The following is a 17,753-nucleotide window of genomic DNA, read 5'->3' as shown; positions in this document are numbered from 1 at the left end:
TAATCTAGGCTTGAAAATGTTGGTGAAATATGAACGCTAGTCCAAAGCGACCTTGAATTACTATTTTCCATCAGTTAATCACCCTCATAAATCATCAATAGAAAAATGTATGCAACATCATTTAATACGCATCACATAATTTTTTTAGATAATTGTTTTGAATTTTGTCTTTTAAAACAATAATATAAATGAATTGCCGACTTTTTTTATCGACCAATATAAAACACAATTGTATCACTATGATCGAACCCAAACAAGTTTTGATCTGTCTGATCGGATATTAGCGGATCTAGATCCTGGTGTGTTAATGGCGTCGCCTCTTATCCTTCGGTGTCAATGTCGTCGCCTCTTATCCTTAGCCTCCATTCCAGGTCAATGAAAGCGCCATATGTAAGTGACACAAGTAGGTCGAGTAAAAATTCAACAATACGGAGTTATCGTAAATTCAACAACAAGTAAGCAACATAATAAAAATGTTCATGAGTCAAAGCCATAATGTATAGAATAACAGTGGATAATCTAGATTAGAAAATGTTGGGAAAGTATCAACGTGAGGCCAAAGCGACCTTCGTTAGTAATTATTTTTCAATCATTTACTCACCCTAATACATTATCAAACGTAACAATATCTATATATATTTTTTGTTTTGTTTTTTCATATTTTGTTTTCATTTATATTTTTTATTCATCATTTATAATCAGTTTGGATACAAAAATCTCTCTGCACGATCTTAACTGATTATTTGAGAAATAGCATTAATCATTTATTCTTTGAAAACAAGGTTTCTCCAAAAATAGGAACTTTTATTAGTCACCTGAATTAAACTCCAACACTTGAAAGGAGACGCAATAAAATACAATGAAACAAATGTTTACTCGAGAAGAAAATTGAGAAATCATGCGGAAGGTTATGAATGAATTGATAATTGATACAGATAGTGCATTATTTCCCCTTATTTTGCAATGCGTGTTCTCTATATCACTCTTATATGAACTCTCTGATAGCATTATATTGCGATTTATCCAGACTAGGCCAATACTATAAAGGTGTTTTACATGTACAAAATACAAAATGGTTTGTCATGATATAGCCGGAACTCCTTTGTGGCCGTGACTCATCGGTTGTTATCCATTAATTGATACAAAAATTGTTTCAAAACATTCTCGCGTCATCTAATGCTATGGCAACGTGATGTTATCATTAGTCAGTTTTGTTTCGTGATTTCGGGAAACAAGCTGGAGATAAATACAGGAAAGTAATGAGTAATTTTAAACGGTTGTTTGAAGAATGTCTTTGAAGAAAAAAAAATCCAATTTGAAGATTTTGGCGACCTCCTGGCTGCCTTCTTCAGTCCATACTGCGAAACAACAGGGGGCTTCACTCTGATCTGAAAAGTCAGCTAGGAAACCAAGAGGTCATACGACTGAATGAAGATGGAGCAGGATGCAAATAGATGGTAGCGACCCTGGTCCGTTGCTGGCTCGATCTAGCTCGAGGACCGGGATTTCGGGAATTCGAAGACCGCTTTCAGTGTCTCTTATATCATAGTACGGATGGTTTTAACGGTTACAACCGGCTTCACGGTTGCAGAGACTATCAGAAGATAGTCTATGTAACTCTGCGTGTGTATACAATGTATGCAATGGAAAATGTCTCCTTTTACAGGGCAATAGATGCTGCAGGGCGAATGAAGGCCGTCTTGTTGCAGCTATGATTGCCCTGTGCCCACTTCCTGACACCAGATATACTGAAAACTAAGGGTGGCTAACCTCTCGGTCCATGGTGTTGTCGGATGAACAGCTAGTGCTGCACCGTTGGCTGTAGGTTCTGATCACATCTAGTCAGCTTTCAGAGATAAAGAGTTATTAAATACACGGTACAGATCCGTGTGGATTGTTTTTGGGTACACACTGAATCACAGAGTGCAGCCGCCATGTTTTGTAAAGAGAGTCTCCAGAAACAGGAACGTGATGAAATATTTTTTTTGTATAAAATTAATCATACATTTAAAAAAAACAATTGCAGGTGTGCTATAAAAGAAGAAAAGTATTACCTCACATACGTACGTATATATATGGTGTCGCAGACAGCACACCCTTATTATTGTTTTGGTCAAAATACATGTACTGTATTTCAATTCAAATTTATTGTTAACTTAATCTACCGCTATGTTATGTGATCCAAAGCTAGAAAGAAAAAAATATGTACAAGTAAGTTATTTTATATTTATTTGTCTGTGTTTAAGACACAGGAGAACTTGAGAATTTAAGTATGATGTGGTGTACCTAGTATGTCCCATACAATCTCAGTGTCTAGACGACTTCACCAAACTAATAAAAATAGAAAATAAAAAAACAGCTTGGGTTTATTTTTTTCATTATTGGTACTGAAGACTAAAATACAAAAGTTCAAAAGTATGAAACAGCGTTAAACGCAAAAAAGACTTTCAACAAGTCACGTCGATAAATGTATTGGACTACTGCGTCAATAGCGCCCGCGGGCACTTTCTAGCAAAATGCTGCCATACAATCAGAGACTTTTATTAGTGTACTGCAAAAGATTTATCAAAGAACAGGGAGTTCGCGACTCTGTAAGACTTGAATACCTTGTTTTGAAATAGAGTTTGCGACTCTGTAACACTGAATAACTTGTTTTGAAATAGAGTTCGCGACCCTGTAAGACTTGAATAACTTGTTTTGAAATAGAGTTCGCGACTCTGTAAGACTTGAATAACTTGTTGAAATGTTAACGTCTGTGCCTACACGGTAAATATTACACTAGCAGCACTTATTGTCTTTCATATTTATTTGCTGTTAGCGTCAAACAATGCAAGCAAACAACAAGAAATTATTGAAGTCTGTCAACAAAACCCTAAGGCAAAATAAGAACGAAGGAAACCTTGACATGGCGATCCTTAAACAGTTTAAGGAGTATATATACATGGTTTCTGCAAAGGTACGCGTATTTTATTTCAATGGTAACTAATCATTACAGTTTTAACTTGTAGATTGAGACAGATAACTCCTCTCACATAATCGAAAGCCGTCTATGAATGAATACTGTTTTAGCGGTTTCCTTGGCAACCAACCAGTTTGAAAGTAAAACTATATAAAGACACTAGTAGCGTCGCATGAACTGTTTATCGGGAAATTTTCGCTGCAGCTGAACTATTTAATGAGGATAAATTTATCATAATAGCGAACGTAAGTACGCAACACACAACGAAATTAATAACATGGTTGTTGCGAAATGAAAACTAGACGAACATGGAATTGACCGCCAAAGGGCGAATATTTGACTGGGCGAGAGTTTCCCGGTATACGGTATTTCTACAAAAGAAGAAATACAAACGATTACAGTATCCCCCTTCATGATTTACAACTAATGAAACCATTACTGCTCATATACGTTTAGTACTGCATGTTTTCTCTGTTTGTAGCTCACATTCGTATTTAATAATGTGTTTATCGTCCTCGCAACAGCCAGAACCATATAAAGACGTGTTCCAAGGGATACATCACGAAAAGACGGAGTGTGTAAGGGAGGGAAAAAATGTTGATTACATCAAAGGGGTGGGGTGAGTACATTAGCCCAGGCTTACGATGACTGACATGCGGTGGTATACAGCAAGCCTATTCTTCCCCAATCTTGAACGGGGTTTCTAAATTGGTTTCTATTTTTTTTTATTAATACTTCAATGGTAGCATTTTATTTGTTTGTTTTTTTCGTCCTATTAAGACCTATGGTCATTTAAGGACGTGCCAGGTTTGGTGTTGTAGGAAAGTCGGAGTTCCCGAAGAAAAACTACCGACCTACGGCCAGTACCTGGCGACTGCCCCACGTAGGTCTCGAACCCGCGATCCAGTGATGGAGGGCTAGCTGGTGGTAGCAGAATGTCAGACGCCTTAACCACTTAGCCAGCGCTGCTGCTATACAGTTGTATAGAAATTATTTTATAACACTAAACATTTCCAGGCGTTTTTGTTCCATAGGACATTTGTCGGCATACAAAATCAATGTTAGGTTGACACTACCCTGTGGTGTTTTCTACGCAACAAATATCCGCGTACAATAATTAATTACAGTGACTCGTCTACGCAGTGCTACACTTCAGGTCAATTGTCGACATATCAAATTAAACAAAAATAAAATGTCGTGCGGTGCTGTTCTACAGTAAGATGTGTCAATGACATAGACTCCTAGACTATATTTCCTGCTATGTCTATGTCACCGTTTAGTTTGCTGATTTGGAGAGCAGTTCAATGTATGGATCGATGGATCCATATTTACAAAAATTGCTATATTTAGAGGTTATTACATGTCTGTTTTCACATCAGACCCCATATTGGCCCGAGCAACCAATATCAGGCCCAATTTTTATCACTTACATAATACTTATGAAAAAATCCAATATAACAATTATTTCTGAGTTTTTCTCTTCATGCTACCGTTTTTCCTGCTGTCGACAAAACTACCGGTGTCCTCCCTTTCGATGTTAACAAACCTTGCCTCTTCCAACCTTTGGTCAAAATCGTTGTCGATAAGTTCATTTAATTCAAGTAGTCATTGAGCTAACGACTCGAGTACTGCCTCTCCATGAGACTCCATTGTAGACTAGAGTTGCAACAAACCTCTAAAAGAAGCGGTCACCGGAACGGACTGTGTTGAAGACCCGATTGCGGGCTGATATATCCGGAAGCCGGCTGATATCACCGGATGCGGGCTGATATCAAAGTCAAAGTCAAAGTCAAAGTCAAAAGTTTTATTGAGAGTCGGTACATGGTATTACAATACAACATTAGCTATAAGGAGCTATTAAACCCGACTAACATACAGGACATACACATTGCATAATAAAACAGTTACAAAGTCAATACTTTACTCATACATCACATTTCATTTTCAGCTAGGTTAGCACTATCATTTGTTAAAAGCACATGTACACAAGTAGCTGTTTAAAATAGCAGATATCAGTCTAAAAACATGGGGTGTAAAAGCATATTTAAAAACCTTGTGTACTTGTATGAGAGTAATAAGTGATGCTATGTTGTTGTGTGGTATATTATGTAGGTTGTTTGCATGTGAAACATTTACATTGTGGTCCGTACCAGCTGTTTATAAGTGTTTTGAATTGCGAAAGTGTTGTTGCTGTTCGAAAGTGGTCTGGCAGAGAATTCCATATTTTTGGTGCTTCAGATCGAAAAGAGTGTTTGCCAAATTTGGTTGTTCTTACTTGTGGTATGTCTGCTGTGTTGTGGTATCTAAAGGAGTATGGCTTTTGTGTGGTACTGATGAGGTCATGCAGGTATGTGGGTGTTTGTTTGTTTGTAATTTTGTATACTTCGATTGCAAAATTTCTGAGGCGTCTAATTTTGAGGGATGGTAATTTTGAGCGGGCCAATAAAACTTCGTATGTACATGTGTGGTCGTCGTATATGAATCTGAGTGCCCTTTCCTGTATTTTTTCCATTTTTTTGGTGTTTGTTTCGCCACAGAAATGCCATGTGAGGGGACAGAAGTTAAAGTTTGAGAGGATGAATGAGTGATATATAGTGAGTTTGCCTAGTCTGTTTAAGTGTCTGCCTATTCGTTTTAGTACGTTTAATTGTCTAGATGCTTTTTTACAAGTGTTTGAGATGTGTGTATGAAAGTTTAGTTGGAAATCTATGGTGACACCTAGCAATTTCACTTCTGGTTCGCAGTTAATCAAATTGTTCTGTCCTAAACTAAATGTGATATTTTCTTGTTGTGTTTTTTTGCCTATAGCCATTGCCTGGAATTTGTCTGGATTTGCCTGCATGTGGTTGTCTGCGAACCAGTGTATTAGTGCGTCGCTGTCTGTCTGTAGTGAAGATTTGACTATGTCTAGTGAGGAGTGTGCTTTGCTGAGTGTGTTGTCGTCGGCATAGTTGTACAGGTTGCTATGTTCTATGAAATGGAATATGTCGTTGATAAAAATGTTGAAAAGAATAGGGCCTAAAATTGATCCTTGGGGTACCCCCTTGTATAAATTTTGAAATGTGCTAGTGGTTTTGCCAAGTTTGACGCATTGTTTTCTATTACTTAAATAGTCCGAAAGTAAATTTGTTGCCGACTGATCTAAACCATAATTTTGGAGTTTGAGAAGAAGAAGGTTGTGGGGCAAACAGTCAAAGGCCTTTGAGAGATCCATCAGTATGCAGGCTACATACTGATTTTGGTCTAGTGCCATCTTCCAGTCCTCGATGACTCTCAGTAATGCCGTTTGACACCCATATCCTGCTCTAAATGCAGAGAGATAAGGGTGAAAAACGTCATCAAAGAAGTCACTGAGTTGGGAATGTATGGATCTCTCAAAAATCTTGGAAAGTGCCGGGAGAATGCTGACGGGTCTGTAGTTGCCTTTGTCAAGTGTACTGTTTTTCTTGTGTATTGGTCTGACTTGTGCTGATTTTAGGTTGTCTGGAAAGGTGGAGGTGGATAGGGCGGTATTGACAAGTGTAGTGACTGGTTTAGTGATGGCGGGTTGTGCTAAACGTAATAATTTAGGCGATATGTTATCGTAGCCCGTTGCTTTCTTAGGGTTTATTTTGTTAAATTGTTTATGTATGAATTGTTCGTCTACTGGTTTAAATTTGAATTGACTCATTTGAGTGTTGTGTTTCTGGTTTTCTGTGATTTTTTGTAAACTAGGGTGGGTATTGTTTATGTCGATGCTGTTTGTACCTATTTCTTTTGCTACGTTAACAAAAAAGTTGTTAAAAATTTCTGCTACTTCTGTTTGCTCATTAACTATTTTCTCTTCATCTAGGACGATGTCAATTTGTTTTTGATTTCCTTTGTTGGTTATAAAAGGTTTAATTGTGTCCCAAAAGTTTTGCGTGTTTTGCCCCCCTGTACATTTGTCTATGAAATAGTGTCTTATTGATTGTTTTCTTAATTTAGTGACCTTATTTCTCTGTTTTCTATAATTTTCCCAGTTGTGGCCTGAACGGTTCGATGTGAATTTGTTGTGTAGCATTTTCTTGTGATATATTTCCTGTCGTAGTTTCTTGTTCATGAAGGGTGCTTGATTTATTCGTGGTTTTCTCTTTTTCATTGGTGCGTGCTTGTCTATTATGCGTGTTAGTGTGTTGCTGAATTGGTTGTAAGCCGTGTTTATGTTTTCGTGTTTGGCTATGTCGTCAAGTTTTGCATTATATAGGTCGTTATGAAAATTTTCGATATTAAAATGTTTAAAACTTCTGTACGACATCCATTCCTGTTTTCTCACAGTGATCTTACCCCGTAGTTGAACTGCAATAATATTATGTACATCGCTGACTCCTGTATCAAAGTTACAAATTTTACCCGTTAGATTTGGTTTGTTTGTCAAAATTACATCGATAAGGCTAGGTTCTGTGTTTTTAGGATGACAGGTTGGGGCTTTCACAAGATTTGATAAGTCAAACATATCACATACATTTTGTAATGGGTTTCCTTTATCAGATAACAAATCATAGTTGATGTCGCCTATAACCATCAGATTGTCATATTTCGTGGTACAGCGGTCAAAAGTCTTACAAAAGTCTTCTGTGGATGTGTTTTCTTTCATGCTAGGAGGTCTATAGACTCCTTGAATTAACCATTTTAAATTATTTAATGATAGTTTAACTGAAATTGATTCTATGTCCTGAAAATCTATATATTTTACCCGGTGTCCTGGTAAGTCCGAACGTAGATATGCTGCAATTCCGCCGCCATGATAATTTCTATCGGCTCTCCACAGGTGGTAGTTATTTACGCTAAATTGTGCATCAGGAAAGCTATCGTCTATTTTAGTTTCCGATAAGAATAGGAGACCAACTGTATAGTTTGCTTGTAGTTCATGTACCTGATCAAATTTGTGTCGTAGACTATTTATGTTGAGATATGGATAGGTTATGACACGGGCGGGAAATATCGACAATTGGAATGATACAGTATCACATATGCAATTTTGTCGATATTTCAAGCAAGTATATGATAAATATATATATCTAGATTTTAAATTGTGCGCAGATCCCAGTAGTTATATCTGACTAATTAGTCTGAGTGTTGTAGAAGATCAGGTATAGTCTAAGTCTGTGGTTGATCTAAAGAATCTCTTATTATACTTTTTAAAATATATTTTTTTGTCGAATATTTATCTACTTTACACTAATCTTGAAAAGTAATTCTTGTTTATTGTTGAAAAAAATAACTTTCGATGTATCGACTACAGCTTGTAAAGTTTTTGATTGTCCGTCATATTGTGTTTATTTTTTTATGATCGACCATTTGTTGTACGTGCTGGCATTGAGGTTTAAACGAACGTCAACCTTGCATAAAAAATCGTTCATTTCACCGAGGCCCACCATCAAAAGTGGCATAACATCCCTCAAAGGACAATAAACATATGGATGGTACGTACCAATCTAAGGTGAATGAGTCCAAATACTGTAGCAAGGGAAGGGCAAAGCGACTACTAAATTTTCTGCGGAATTGGCTAAGGATGCCCTTGTGTCAACATAACAAGAGCAAACACTAAAGCAAGGCGAAATTCTTTAAAATACAAAGAATGAAATTATTTTTCGTGAAACATTTGTATTATCTTCCATTGAAAATACTGCTTTTGGCAAAGTTTGAAGCATGTGGTATTTTTGATAAATTTGTGAACTAACCTACGCTGTATAACAAATAGGCAAATGGAATTCCTGATGATACAACAACCCTGGTATTTTCTGTAGAGAAATCCGTTGAACCGCAATCTCATACTTTAGATCAATTGCAACTCAAATGTTACATTGCTCATTAGCTGAAATTGAATTTTTTTTTCAAAATCCATAAAGTTCTTTGGTTTACGTGTATAACTGACATTATTTGACACATCGATATTACTTTGATTTGTGGAATATAATTATGATGTATTTAATTTGTTGCAAATTAAGACACTGTCGGTTGTTTTACCGTCATAAAATTCCCCGATCCACTAAAACCACAAAGTTACACCTCACATCAACCGTCGTATTCCGTGTCGATGTTCAGTTTGAAATTTACTTTGCATTAAATTATTTAAATTCAATGTTTTGTAAAATTCCATACACTCGCTCAACGTAGCCTTGTCATTTCCTTTCACATTTAGCAACATCAGCTTTGGAAAAGCTGCATCCTCAAATGTGCTGCAACAAAATGACATTAGTATTTACTTGTCACCAATGCCATGTATAGTGCATCACTGGAAACAGGACAAGGCAAGTATTAAAGCATTCTAATGCTTTCATAAAGCAAGTACAAAAATATACAATATGATCGCTTTCTGCCATAGGGATACAATGTAATTGGGTTAAACTCATCCAATTTGCCTGCAACCAGCATGTTTTCCTTTAGCAAGCATTACACATGAAAATTTCACATGCGTTATATGAAATAAAAATAATCTAAAACATAATATATTTTGAAGCCTTATTGTGGCCAGCAATTAGGTAATCAATGTCATTGTGATTATATGGTCGGATCAACACACAGCTATGAGATCCACATGTTAGCGGAAATGGAACCTGAGATGTTGTGTGTCTTTGTCTCTCGCCATCCAGTGCCAATGGCCTGCATTCCAGGTCATTGTAATGTACATGTGTTAGTGACAAAAGTAGGTCAAGCAGACGTACAGAATCATTACTTTACATAATAAAACATATCAATTACTTCACTGACCAATTGGCTGTATATAGGTAATATTGGTATCGAGGAGAGGGATCTTTGTAACAGATTCCTTTCAACTGTCTACCTTATTGATAAATTTCAAAATATTTGATTTAGCTCAGTTCTTGCGTCACAGCTAATGTAAGAAAGGATTTTTCAATATTTTTACTTTTGTCGTTATCTTTTTTTAAGCTCAGAAAAAGCCTAAGACTAGTACTTTTTATCTCATATGAAATGAAATCTCACTTATGATAATAAATACTTTAATTTGTAAAGTTATATATCAGTTATGCCTTTGAAAGACAATACCGCTTAAGAAATAATCAAAGTGTGGGCGTGTATTATGGTTTATTATATAAGAATTAGAGAAAATAATTAAAGAAGGTCGCGTGTGGCCTCAGTTGAATATTTCTCCAATATTTTCGAATCCCGAGTTATATATTCCACCATAATGTACTGTGCTGCTACCGCTGCGTTCTGTGTATCGGCCACTGCGCTATATCTAACGCCGGACCGAGTTGTCGCCCTTACCGGTAATTCCTATGTACTTTCACTTTGTAACGAAGAAAAACATGACGTTGTTCCACGGACGAACACAGAATTTTATCATTTTACTGCAAGTTGCCACTGCCCCCCATCGTGTAAGTGGGTCCCAATGACTCGTATTGATAAAGACAATTCCCCGATAACGTCTTGAGACGGATAATGAACTTTAAATAACTTTTTATTGTGTCGAATCGGGAATCACAATTTTCCCCGCTGAACCGCGTGGTTTGAACTTAACATATTTCTTACCATTTCTGCCAACTTAATTATTTTCGCCTAGTCGGCTATTAATATTATTATTAACACTATTACATTTAGTATAGTCATTTTATTGCATTCTATTGCCACTGACATTTCATAAAGACTACATGTGTGATTTTCTCCTAATTAAGGAGCACCCCAGTAAATGAGGTAGTTTACATTTTCAGAATTATGAGTGTAATCTATAATTTCTGTAGAATTGAGACATATTTTGTTTTGTTACAGTTTTTTACCCTCTCCGGAGGTTTTGTGCTAAAAGAACTTAATCCTCTCCGGAGGTTTTGTGGGAAAGGAGACCTCTCTGGAGGTTGTGTATTGGAACAAGCCCTCTCCGGAGGCACTGTACACTACTTGAACTTAATAATAAGCTTCAACGTTATCTGGAGTTCCTGTTTTATTTCTTTCAAACGAGTGCAACAGCACAGTGAAAAAACGATTCACCGGCAGTTCTATACTACAACGGTATTTACAGCGGTTATACAACGTATATCCGGAAGTCAACTCTGCGGTCATGTCTACTCGCATCCGCAAGCAAACCCCCAGGGGTAGAGGACTATATGATGATATCAAATCTGACTATCAGAAACATTTAGTACCTAAACGTCAGGAGTTAGAGGTACTCATTAATCAAGCAACACACTTGTCACAAATGTCCCGCAGCGACATCAATATCTACAAAAACCCTCTGGATTCCACATTCCAAGAATATCAAGAAATGTCAGCGGAGTTTATGAGATTTCTATCGAGAAACCGCTCAGAGGAAAGTGAAACTGAACTTTCATCGCAGAACTTGGTTTACGGTGTCAAATACGACAAATACACCATGGCGGTTATGAACATATCGGCACATCTCTCCGAGCGAGTTCGATACATCCTCTAAACGTAAGGTATATTTCGGGGGAGTGTCGCCGTTGACGTCTTCAAGTTTTGGCTCGACCAGACGCCGTACTCTACCTCAGACCCCCAATCGGTCACCCTTACCTATGAGTGCTGTTAACTCTGGTCCACCCTCCGCGGTTCCCACACCTACAGTTGCTGGATCCTCTCATCCGTCCGCGTTGAACGCCAATGCTCCGTCGTTTTCGCCGTCACCAGCTATCAGTAGCCAGGTAATGTTTACAAAGTATTTATTGAAAAAGGACATTTTGTCGTCCCGTCTCACCATATTCAACGACAACCCGGAGCACTACATAATATGGCGGTCCAGCTTCAGAAGGGTGGTAACCGACCTCAGTGTCTCATCGGAGGAGGAGTTGGATTTGCTAATGAAATGGTTGGGGCCAGAATCCCTGAAACAAGCGATCAGCATCAGATCGGCATACCCCCACGATCCTGAGGTTGGTGTCTCACGGAAATGGGAACGTCTTGTCGATCGGTACGCGAGTCCAGAAACTATCGAAGCGCGTATCAGGGCTAAGGTGGCAGCTTTTCCGAAGTTGTCTAACAAAGACTCTAGCAACTATACGAATTATTAGACTTAGCGTCCGAGGTCCAAGCTCGGAAGAGTGATCCCAATTACACAACTCTATTGTCATATTATGACTCATCAACGGGCGTTAACCAATTAGCCTCCAAACTTCCGACACATCTGCAGGAAAAGTGGAGGAACGAGGGAATACGATATAAGAGAAACAATTGCGTATACTTCCCGCCTTTTGTCGTGTTCGTCGATTTTGTTCGCAACATCGCTAAGGCAAGAAACGACCCGGGTTTCAAGTTCGAACAGAATGAACCATCGAACGCTAAGCCAGTGAAGGTTCCGTCGCAAAACCGAGTAAACAATCCCCCGAACACCATGATCTCTGTGCGCAAAACGGACGTCGGGAAAACGCCTTCCGTGCCTCCAGCGCCACCGCTCTGCCCTCTGCATCAGACCAATCATAGTTTGAACAAGTGTAGAGGGTTTCGTGATAAGCCCATTGGCGAGCGAAAGCAGATCCTTAGAGATAATTCTATTTGTTTCAAGTGCTTCGTAAACGAGAAACACGTGTTTAGACTCTGCAAGGCTACGGTAAAATGCGACGTCTGCAGCAGCAATAAACATCCGTCGGCAATGCACGTGGATAAGGTCGTAACGTCCGTATCAAATTATGGAGGGGAGAGTCCGTCGACCGAGATCACCCACGTGGATGCTAACTGCACTCAGGTCTGTGGAAACGTACGCGGGAGAAGTAAAACATGTGCTAAGATAGTTCTAGTTAATGTTTACCCCACCGCTAAACCGGAATGTGCTCTCCGACTTTACGCTATTGTGGACGATCAGAGCAATCAGACTCTCGCAAGATCATGTTTTTTCGATCATTTCGTGGAAGACGATGGCCACGTGAATTATACCCTCTCTTCCTGTGCGGGCAGTGTATCGGTATCCGGCCGCAAGGCATCCGGCTACATAGCGGAGTCGTTAGATGGTCAGACATTAACTCTGCCTTTTCTTGTGGAATGTAACAACATTCCCGATTCATACCACGAAATTCCTACTTCGGACGCTGCGTTACACCATCCACATCTACGCGACGTAGCGGACGTTATTCCTCCACTGGATCCTCACGCGGAGATCATCCTTCTTTTGGGACGCGATTTGCCAGTTGCGCATCACGTCGAAGAACAGCATATAGGTCCACACAACGGTCCTTATGCTCAAAAGCTTAGACTCGGATGGGTTCTGATCGGTGAAATGTGTTTGGGCAACATTCACCAAAATCCTCACGTCACCGCAAATAAAACGTACACGTTGAGAAATGGCCGCCCTTCCTTGCTTGAACCATGCCCGAACTGCTTTGAATTTGAGGGCGGGAAACCTATATTCTCATACCCGATATTCGCGAAAACTCCCCACGACGACAAACCTGGTCTATCCACCGAAGATAAGGAGTTTCTGCAGATCATGGACTCGGAATTCCACAAGAACTCTGAGGGCAACTGGACGGCTCCACTGCCCTTCAAATCAGGAAGAACACCTCTTCCCAACAACAGAGCTCAAGCGTTCCGTAGAGCTAAGTCACTGGATTGGAGTCTTCGCAAGGACCCAGTAAAACGCGCCCACATGTTCGAATTCATGGGCAAGATCTTATCCTGCGGGCACGCGTTGGTTGCACCCGAACAACCAGAAAGTACCGAACGTTGATATCTGCCACTCTTCGGAGTCTACCACCCGAAGAAACCGGGAAAGATAAGAGGCGTCTTCGATTCTTCCGCTAAATGCGACGGTACTTCGCTTAACGACGTTATCATGATAGGTCCGGACTTAGTAAACAGCATATTAGGGGTCCTAATCAGGTTCCGCAGGCACGCAGTGGCGATAACTGCCGTCGTAGAACAGATGTTTTACTATTTCAAGGTCGAGGAGAAGCATCAAGACTACCTTCGCTTCTTCTGGTACCAAGGACACGACTTCAACAAACCGTTGCTGGAATACAGGATGACAACTCATGTATTCGGCAAATCGCCAACGCCAGCTGTAGCAACTTTCGGTCTTAGGAGAGCAGTTGAGCAGGCCGACACCGACGTGAAGGAATTAGTCACCCGTGACTTTTACGTCGATGATGCCTTAACCTCAACTCCGGATAGCCAGTCTGCTATCTCGCTAATGAAGATAACTCGCGACGCTCTGCAAGGGAACGGCAACATCCGGTTACACAAAATAGCCTCAAACGACAAGGCGGTATTGGAAGCATTTCCCACTGAAGATCTGTCAGGAGATCTTAAGGATCTGGATCTTCAAGCGGACTCGACACCACTGCAACGCAGCCTCGGTTTATATTGGAATTTGTCAGAGGACACATTCACCTTCAAGTCGGACATGGACAACAAACCGTATACTAAACACGGGTTACTTTCTACCATTAATAGCGTCTTCGATCCTATCGGTTTCGCTGCTCCCGTGGTGTTAAAAGGGAAGCTCTTGTTCCGAGACCTGGCCGCGACCTCCGACTGGGATGAACCGCTCGCGGAGGACAAACGTCATGAGTGGGAGTCGTGGCAAAACTCCTTTACACGGCTCAATGGTTGTCGTGTCCCCAGGCAATATCTCAAAGACGGTCAGGATAGCTCTGTTGAGGAATTGCACATTTATTCCGATGCGTCTAAAGAAGCTATTGCGGCAGTGGCGTACTTCTGTCATGGAGACAAGGAGAGTCGCGTCTCTTCTTCATTCATTCTTGGGAAGGCCAAGGTTGCTCCCGCCCATGGACATACTATTCCGCGACTCGAACTATGTGCGGCGGTGCTGGCTACCGAATTAGGCCAGGTCGTCTGTGAACAGCTGGACGTCGATCCCGCAACTATTCACTATCACACGGACAGCAATGCAATCCTGGGGTATATCTGCAACAAGGTCCGCAGATTCTACGTCTACGTAGGGAACCGTGTTGACAGGATCCTCAACGTCTCTTAACCCACGCGATGGGCACACATCAGCGCCGATAAAAAACCAGCGGACATCGGGACACGGTGCATCGAAGCTGATAAACTCACTGGCAGCTTGTGGCTCGCAGGTCCTTCAGGTACAGTAGACAAATCAGAAACGGACAATCAGGAGTACGATCTTATCTCACCAGCAAAGGACTCGGAAGTCCGACCAAATGTGACTTCACTCAAGACCATTAGTTCCACCAAGGAACGTCTCGGTCCTGAAAGATTCAGTAAATTCTCGACTTGGACCTCGCTCAACCGGGCCCTTGCCTTGTTGATTTCCTACGCCGGACATCACAGTTCGCTGGATGGAAACAAACGGTACGAATCTCTCGAGGCTCTGGAAAAGGCCAAAACGTGTATTATCCGGGAGACTCAGCAGGAGGCTTACGCTAAGGAAATTAAGAAACTTAACAATTCCGAGGCGATTTCGAAGGATAGTCCTATCGCGCCGCTTTCACCGTACTTGGATGAGGAAGGCATCCTCAGAGTAGGTGGACGTTTGAACAAGTCTGGGTTTCAACTTCTCGAATCCAATCCTGTGATAATACCAGGAAAACATCACGTGGCCACACTGTTAGTGCGACATCATCATTCGCAGGTATACCACCAGGTTCGTCACTTCACCGCGGGTGCTATTCGTTCGGCAGGATATTGGATCACCGGCTCTAAGAGGCTCGTCTCGTCTCTTCTTAACAAGTGTGTTCGATGTCTCCGATTGAGAGGAAAACCTGTTGTTCATCTCATGGCCTATTTACCACAGGATCGTCTCACGCCATCTCCTCCGTTCACTTATGTCGGTGTAGACATATTCAGCCCATGGTACGTCTCGTCTCGGCGCACTAGAGGAGCTCACTCTAAACAGAAACGCTGGGCAGCTCCCTTCACTTGTTTGGTCACGAGGGCTGTCCACATCGAGGTCGTCGAAGACATGTCTTCATCATCCTTCATTAACGCTCTACGACGGTTCAGTGCTATTCGCAGGAACGCTAAAGTCTTCCGGTCAGGCAGGGGAACGAACTTTGTCGGATGTACTGGCCCCGTTGGAATACCTGCCATCAATGTTGAGGATACTCCGGTAGCCAATCACCTTCTCCGCAATGGGACAGTTTGGCGCTTCAATCCCCCTCATGCGCTCATATGGGTGGGATTTGGGAGAGGATGATAGGTACAGCTCGTCGCATCCTCGATTCCATGCTGATGGATGTTAAGGGAAAAGGCCTCACACACGAGATTCTGACGACCTTGATGGCTGAAGTTACCGCGATCATCAGCTCCAGGCCACGCGTCGAGGTCTCCTCCGATCCTGAGGAACCCCACGTTCTTTCTCCTGCTACGCTTCTTACTCAGAAGTCACCTGCTGCGCCAACGTTTCCCTTTACACTCGACATTAAGGACGCTTATTGGAGTCAGTGGAAAATGGTTCAGCATCTAGCAGATCGGTTCTGGGACAAATGGAGATCGGACTATATCCAGGGGTTACAAACTAAGCGGAAATGGATCAACCCACAAACCAACCTAAACGTGGGAGACACTGTTTTGTTAAAGGACCACGACGTGTCTCGTATGGAGTGGCCTATGGGTGTCATAACACGCGTGTTTCCGTCTGGGGACGGATTGGTCAGGAAAGTGGAAGTACGTGTTTCTATAGGAGACAAGTCTGTCGTGTATGTTCGACCAGTCAAAGAGGTCGTGCTTCTTGTATCCGAAAACTGAGACTTTCATACATGATCATTGTACTTAGTGATATACCAAGAGGGGAGTGTGCTGCTACCGCCGCGTTCTGTGTACCGGCCACTGCGCTATATATAACGCCGGACCGAGTTGTCGCCCTTTCCGGTAATTCTTATGTACTTTCACTTTGTAACGAAGAAAAACATGACGNAAGACAATTCCCCGATAACGTCTTGAGACGGATAATGAACTTTAAATAACTTTTTATTGTGTCGAATCGGGAATCACAATTTTCCCCGCTGAACCGCGTGGTTTGAACTTAACATATTTCTTACCATTTCTGCCAACTTAATTATTTTCGCCTAGTCGGCTATTAACATTATTATTAACACTATTACATTTAGTATAGTCATTTTATTGCATTCTATTGCCACTGACATTTCATAAAGACTACATGTGTGATTTTCTCCTAATTAAGGAGCACCCCGGTAAATGAGGTAGTTTACATTTTCAGAATTATGAGTGTAATCTATTATTTCTGTAGAATTGAGACATATTTTTTTTCACCCTCTCCGGAGGTTTTGTGCTAAAAGAACTTTATCCTCTCCGGAGGTTTTGTGGGAAAGGAGACCTCTCTGGAGGTTGTGTATTGGAACAAGCCCTCTCCGGAGGCACTGTACACTACTTGAACTTAATAATAAGCTTCAACGTTATCTGGAGTTCCTGTTTTATTTCTTTCAAACGAGTGCAACAGCACATGTACAAACATACGTTGGTTATATCTATTCTACCGAGTGAAATGTAATAAATGTCTTTTTCGTGTCTACATCAGTGTTAAGACGCCTATTATAAGCAAAGTGACCTAGATTATCTGAATGTTTAAATTAGGAAGGTCTTTTGCCCGCGCTAATATTTGCCACATGATCCCTGTATGTCTTCATGTCACAAATAGCAGCGTTTCTTTTTATCGATTCTGTCCCTGTGAGCAGTTGTCCCATTTTGTGTGGTTTTTCATTTTCTGCCGCCATTTGGTCGATATATGATAGACAATAAACGCTGACATCAATCAATAAAATCCCCCCCCCCCCCCTCTATCGACATCGGTCGTCAACGCATGAAATCAGTATTTGAGAGATTTCAAGTCACCTTCATTGTAAGTTTAGTGGAACATTCTCATCGTGAG

General features: G+C 40.9%; 1 protein-coding gene across 1 annotated transcript; it reads left to right on the top strand.

Annotated features, from left to right (window-relative positions):
* The first annotated feature begins 13,715 nt into the window (after positions 1 to 13,715).
* Positions 13,716 to 16,061, top strand: LOC110466593. Its single transcript, XM_021523181.1, has 2 exons — positions 13,716 to 14,803; positions 14,903 to 16,061. The coding sequence occupies exons 1-2, from the start codon at positions 13,716 to 13,718 to the stop codon at positions 16,059 to 16,061; spliced, it is 2,247 nt and encodes a 748-aa protein (XP_021378856.1).
* The last annotated feature ends 1,692 nt before the right edge of the window (positions 16,062 to 17,753 follow it).

The sequence above is a fragment of the Mizuhopecten yessoensis genome, unplaced genomic scaffold (assembly GCF_002113885.1).
Source record: "Mizuhopecten yessoensis strain PY_sf001 unplaced genomic scaffold, ASM211388v2 scaffold11139, whole genome shotgun sequence".
Classification (NCBI taxonomy): Eukaryota; Metazoa; Mollusca; class Bivalvia; order Pectinida; family Pectinidae; genus Mizuhopecten; species Mizuhopecten yessoensis.
Note: the sequence above shows the minus strand (reverse complement) of the source record. Positions and strands in the feature narration are given on the sequence as shown.

What these genes read in the sequence shown, in the direction of transcription:
- LOC110466593 (XM_021523181.1), top strand. Translation starts at nt 13,716, where the DNA reads ATGATAGGTCCGGACTTAGTAAACAGCATATTAGGGGTCCTAATCAGG. An exon ending in GACAGCAATGCAATCCTGGG is followed by an intron (nt 14,804 to 14,902) that starts GTATATCTGCAA and finishes GGCACACATCAG; the next exon opens with CGCCGATAAAAAACCAGCGG.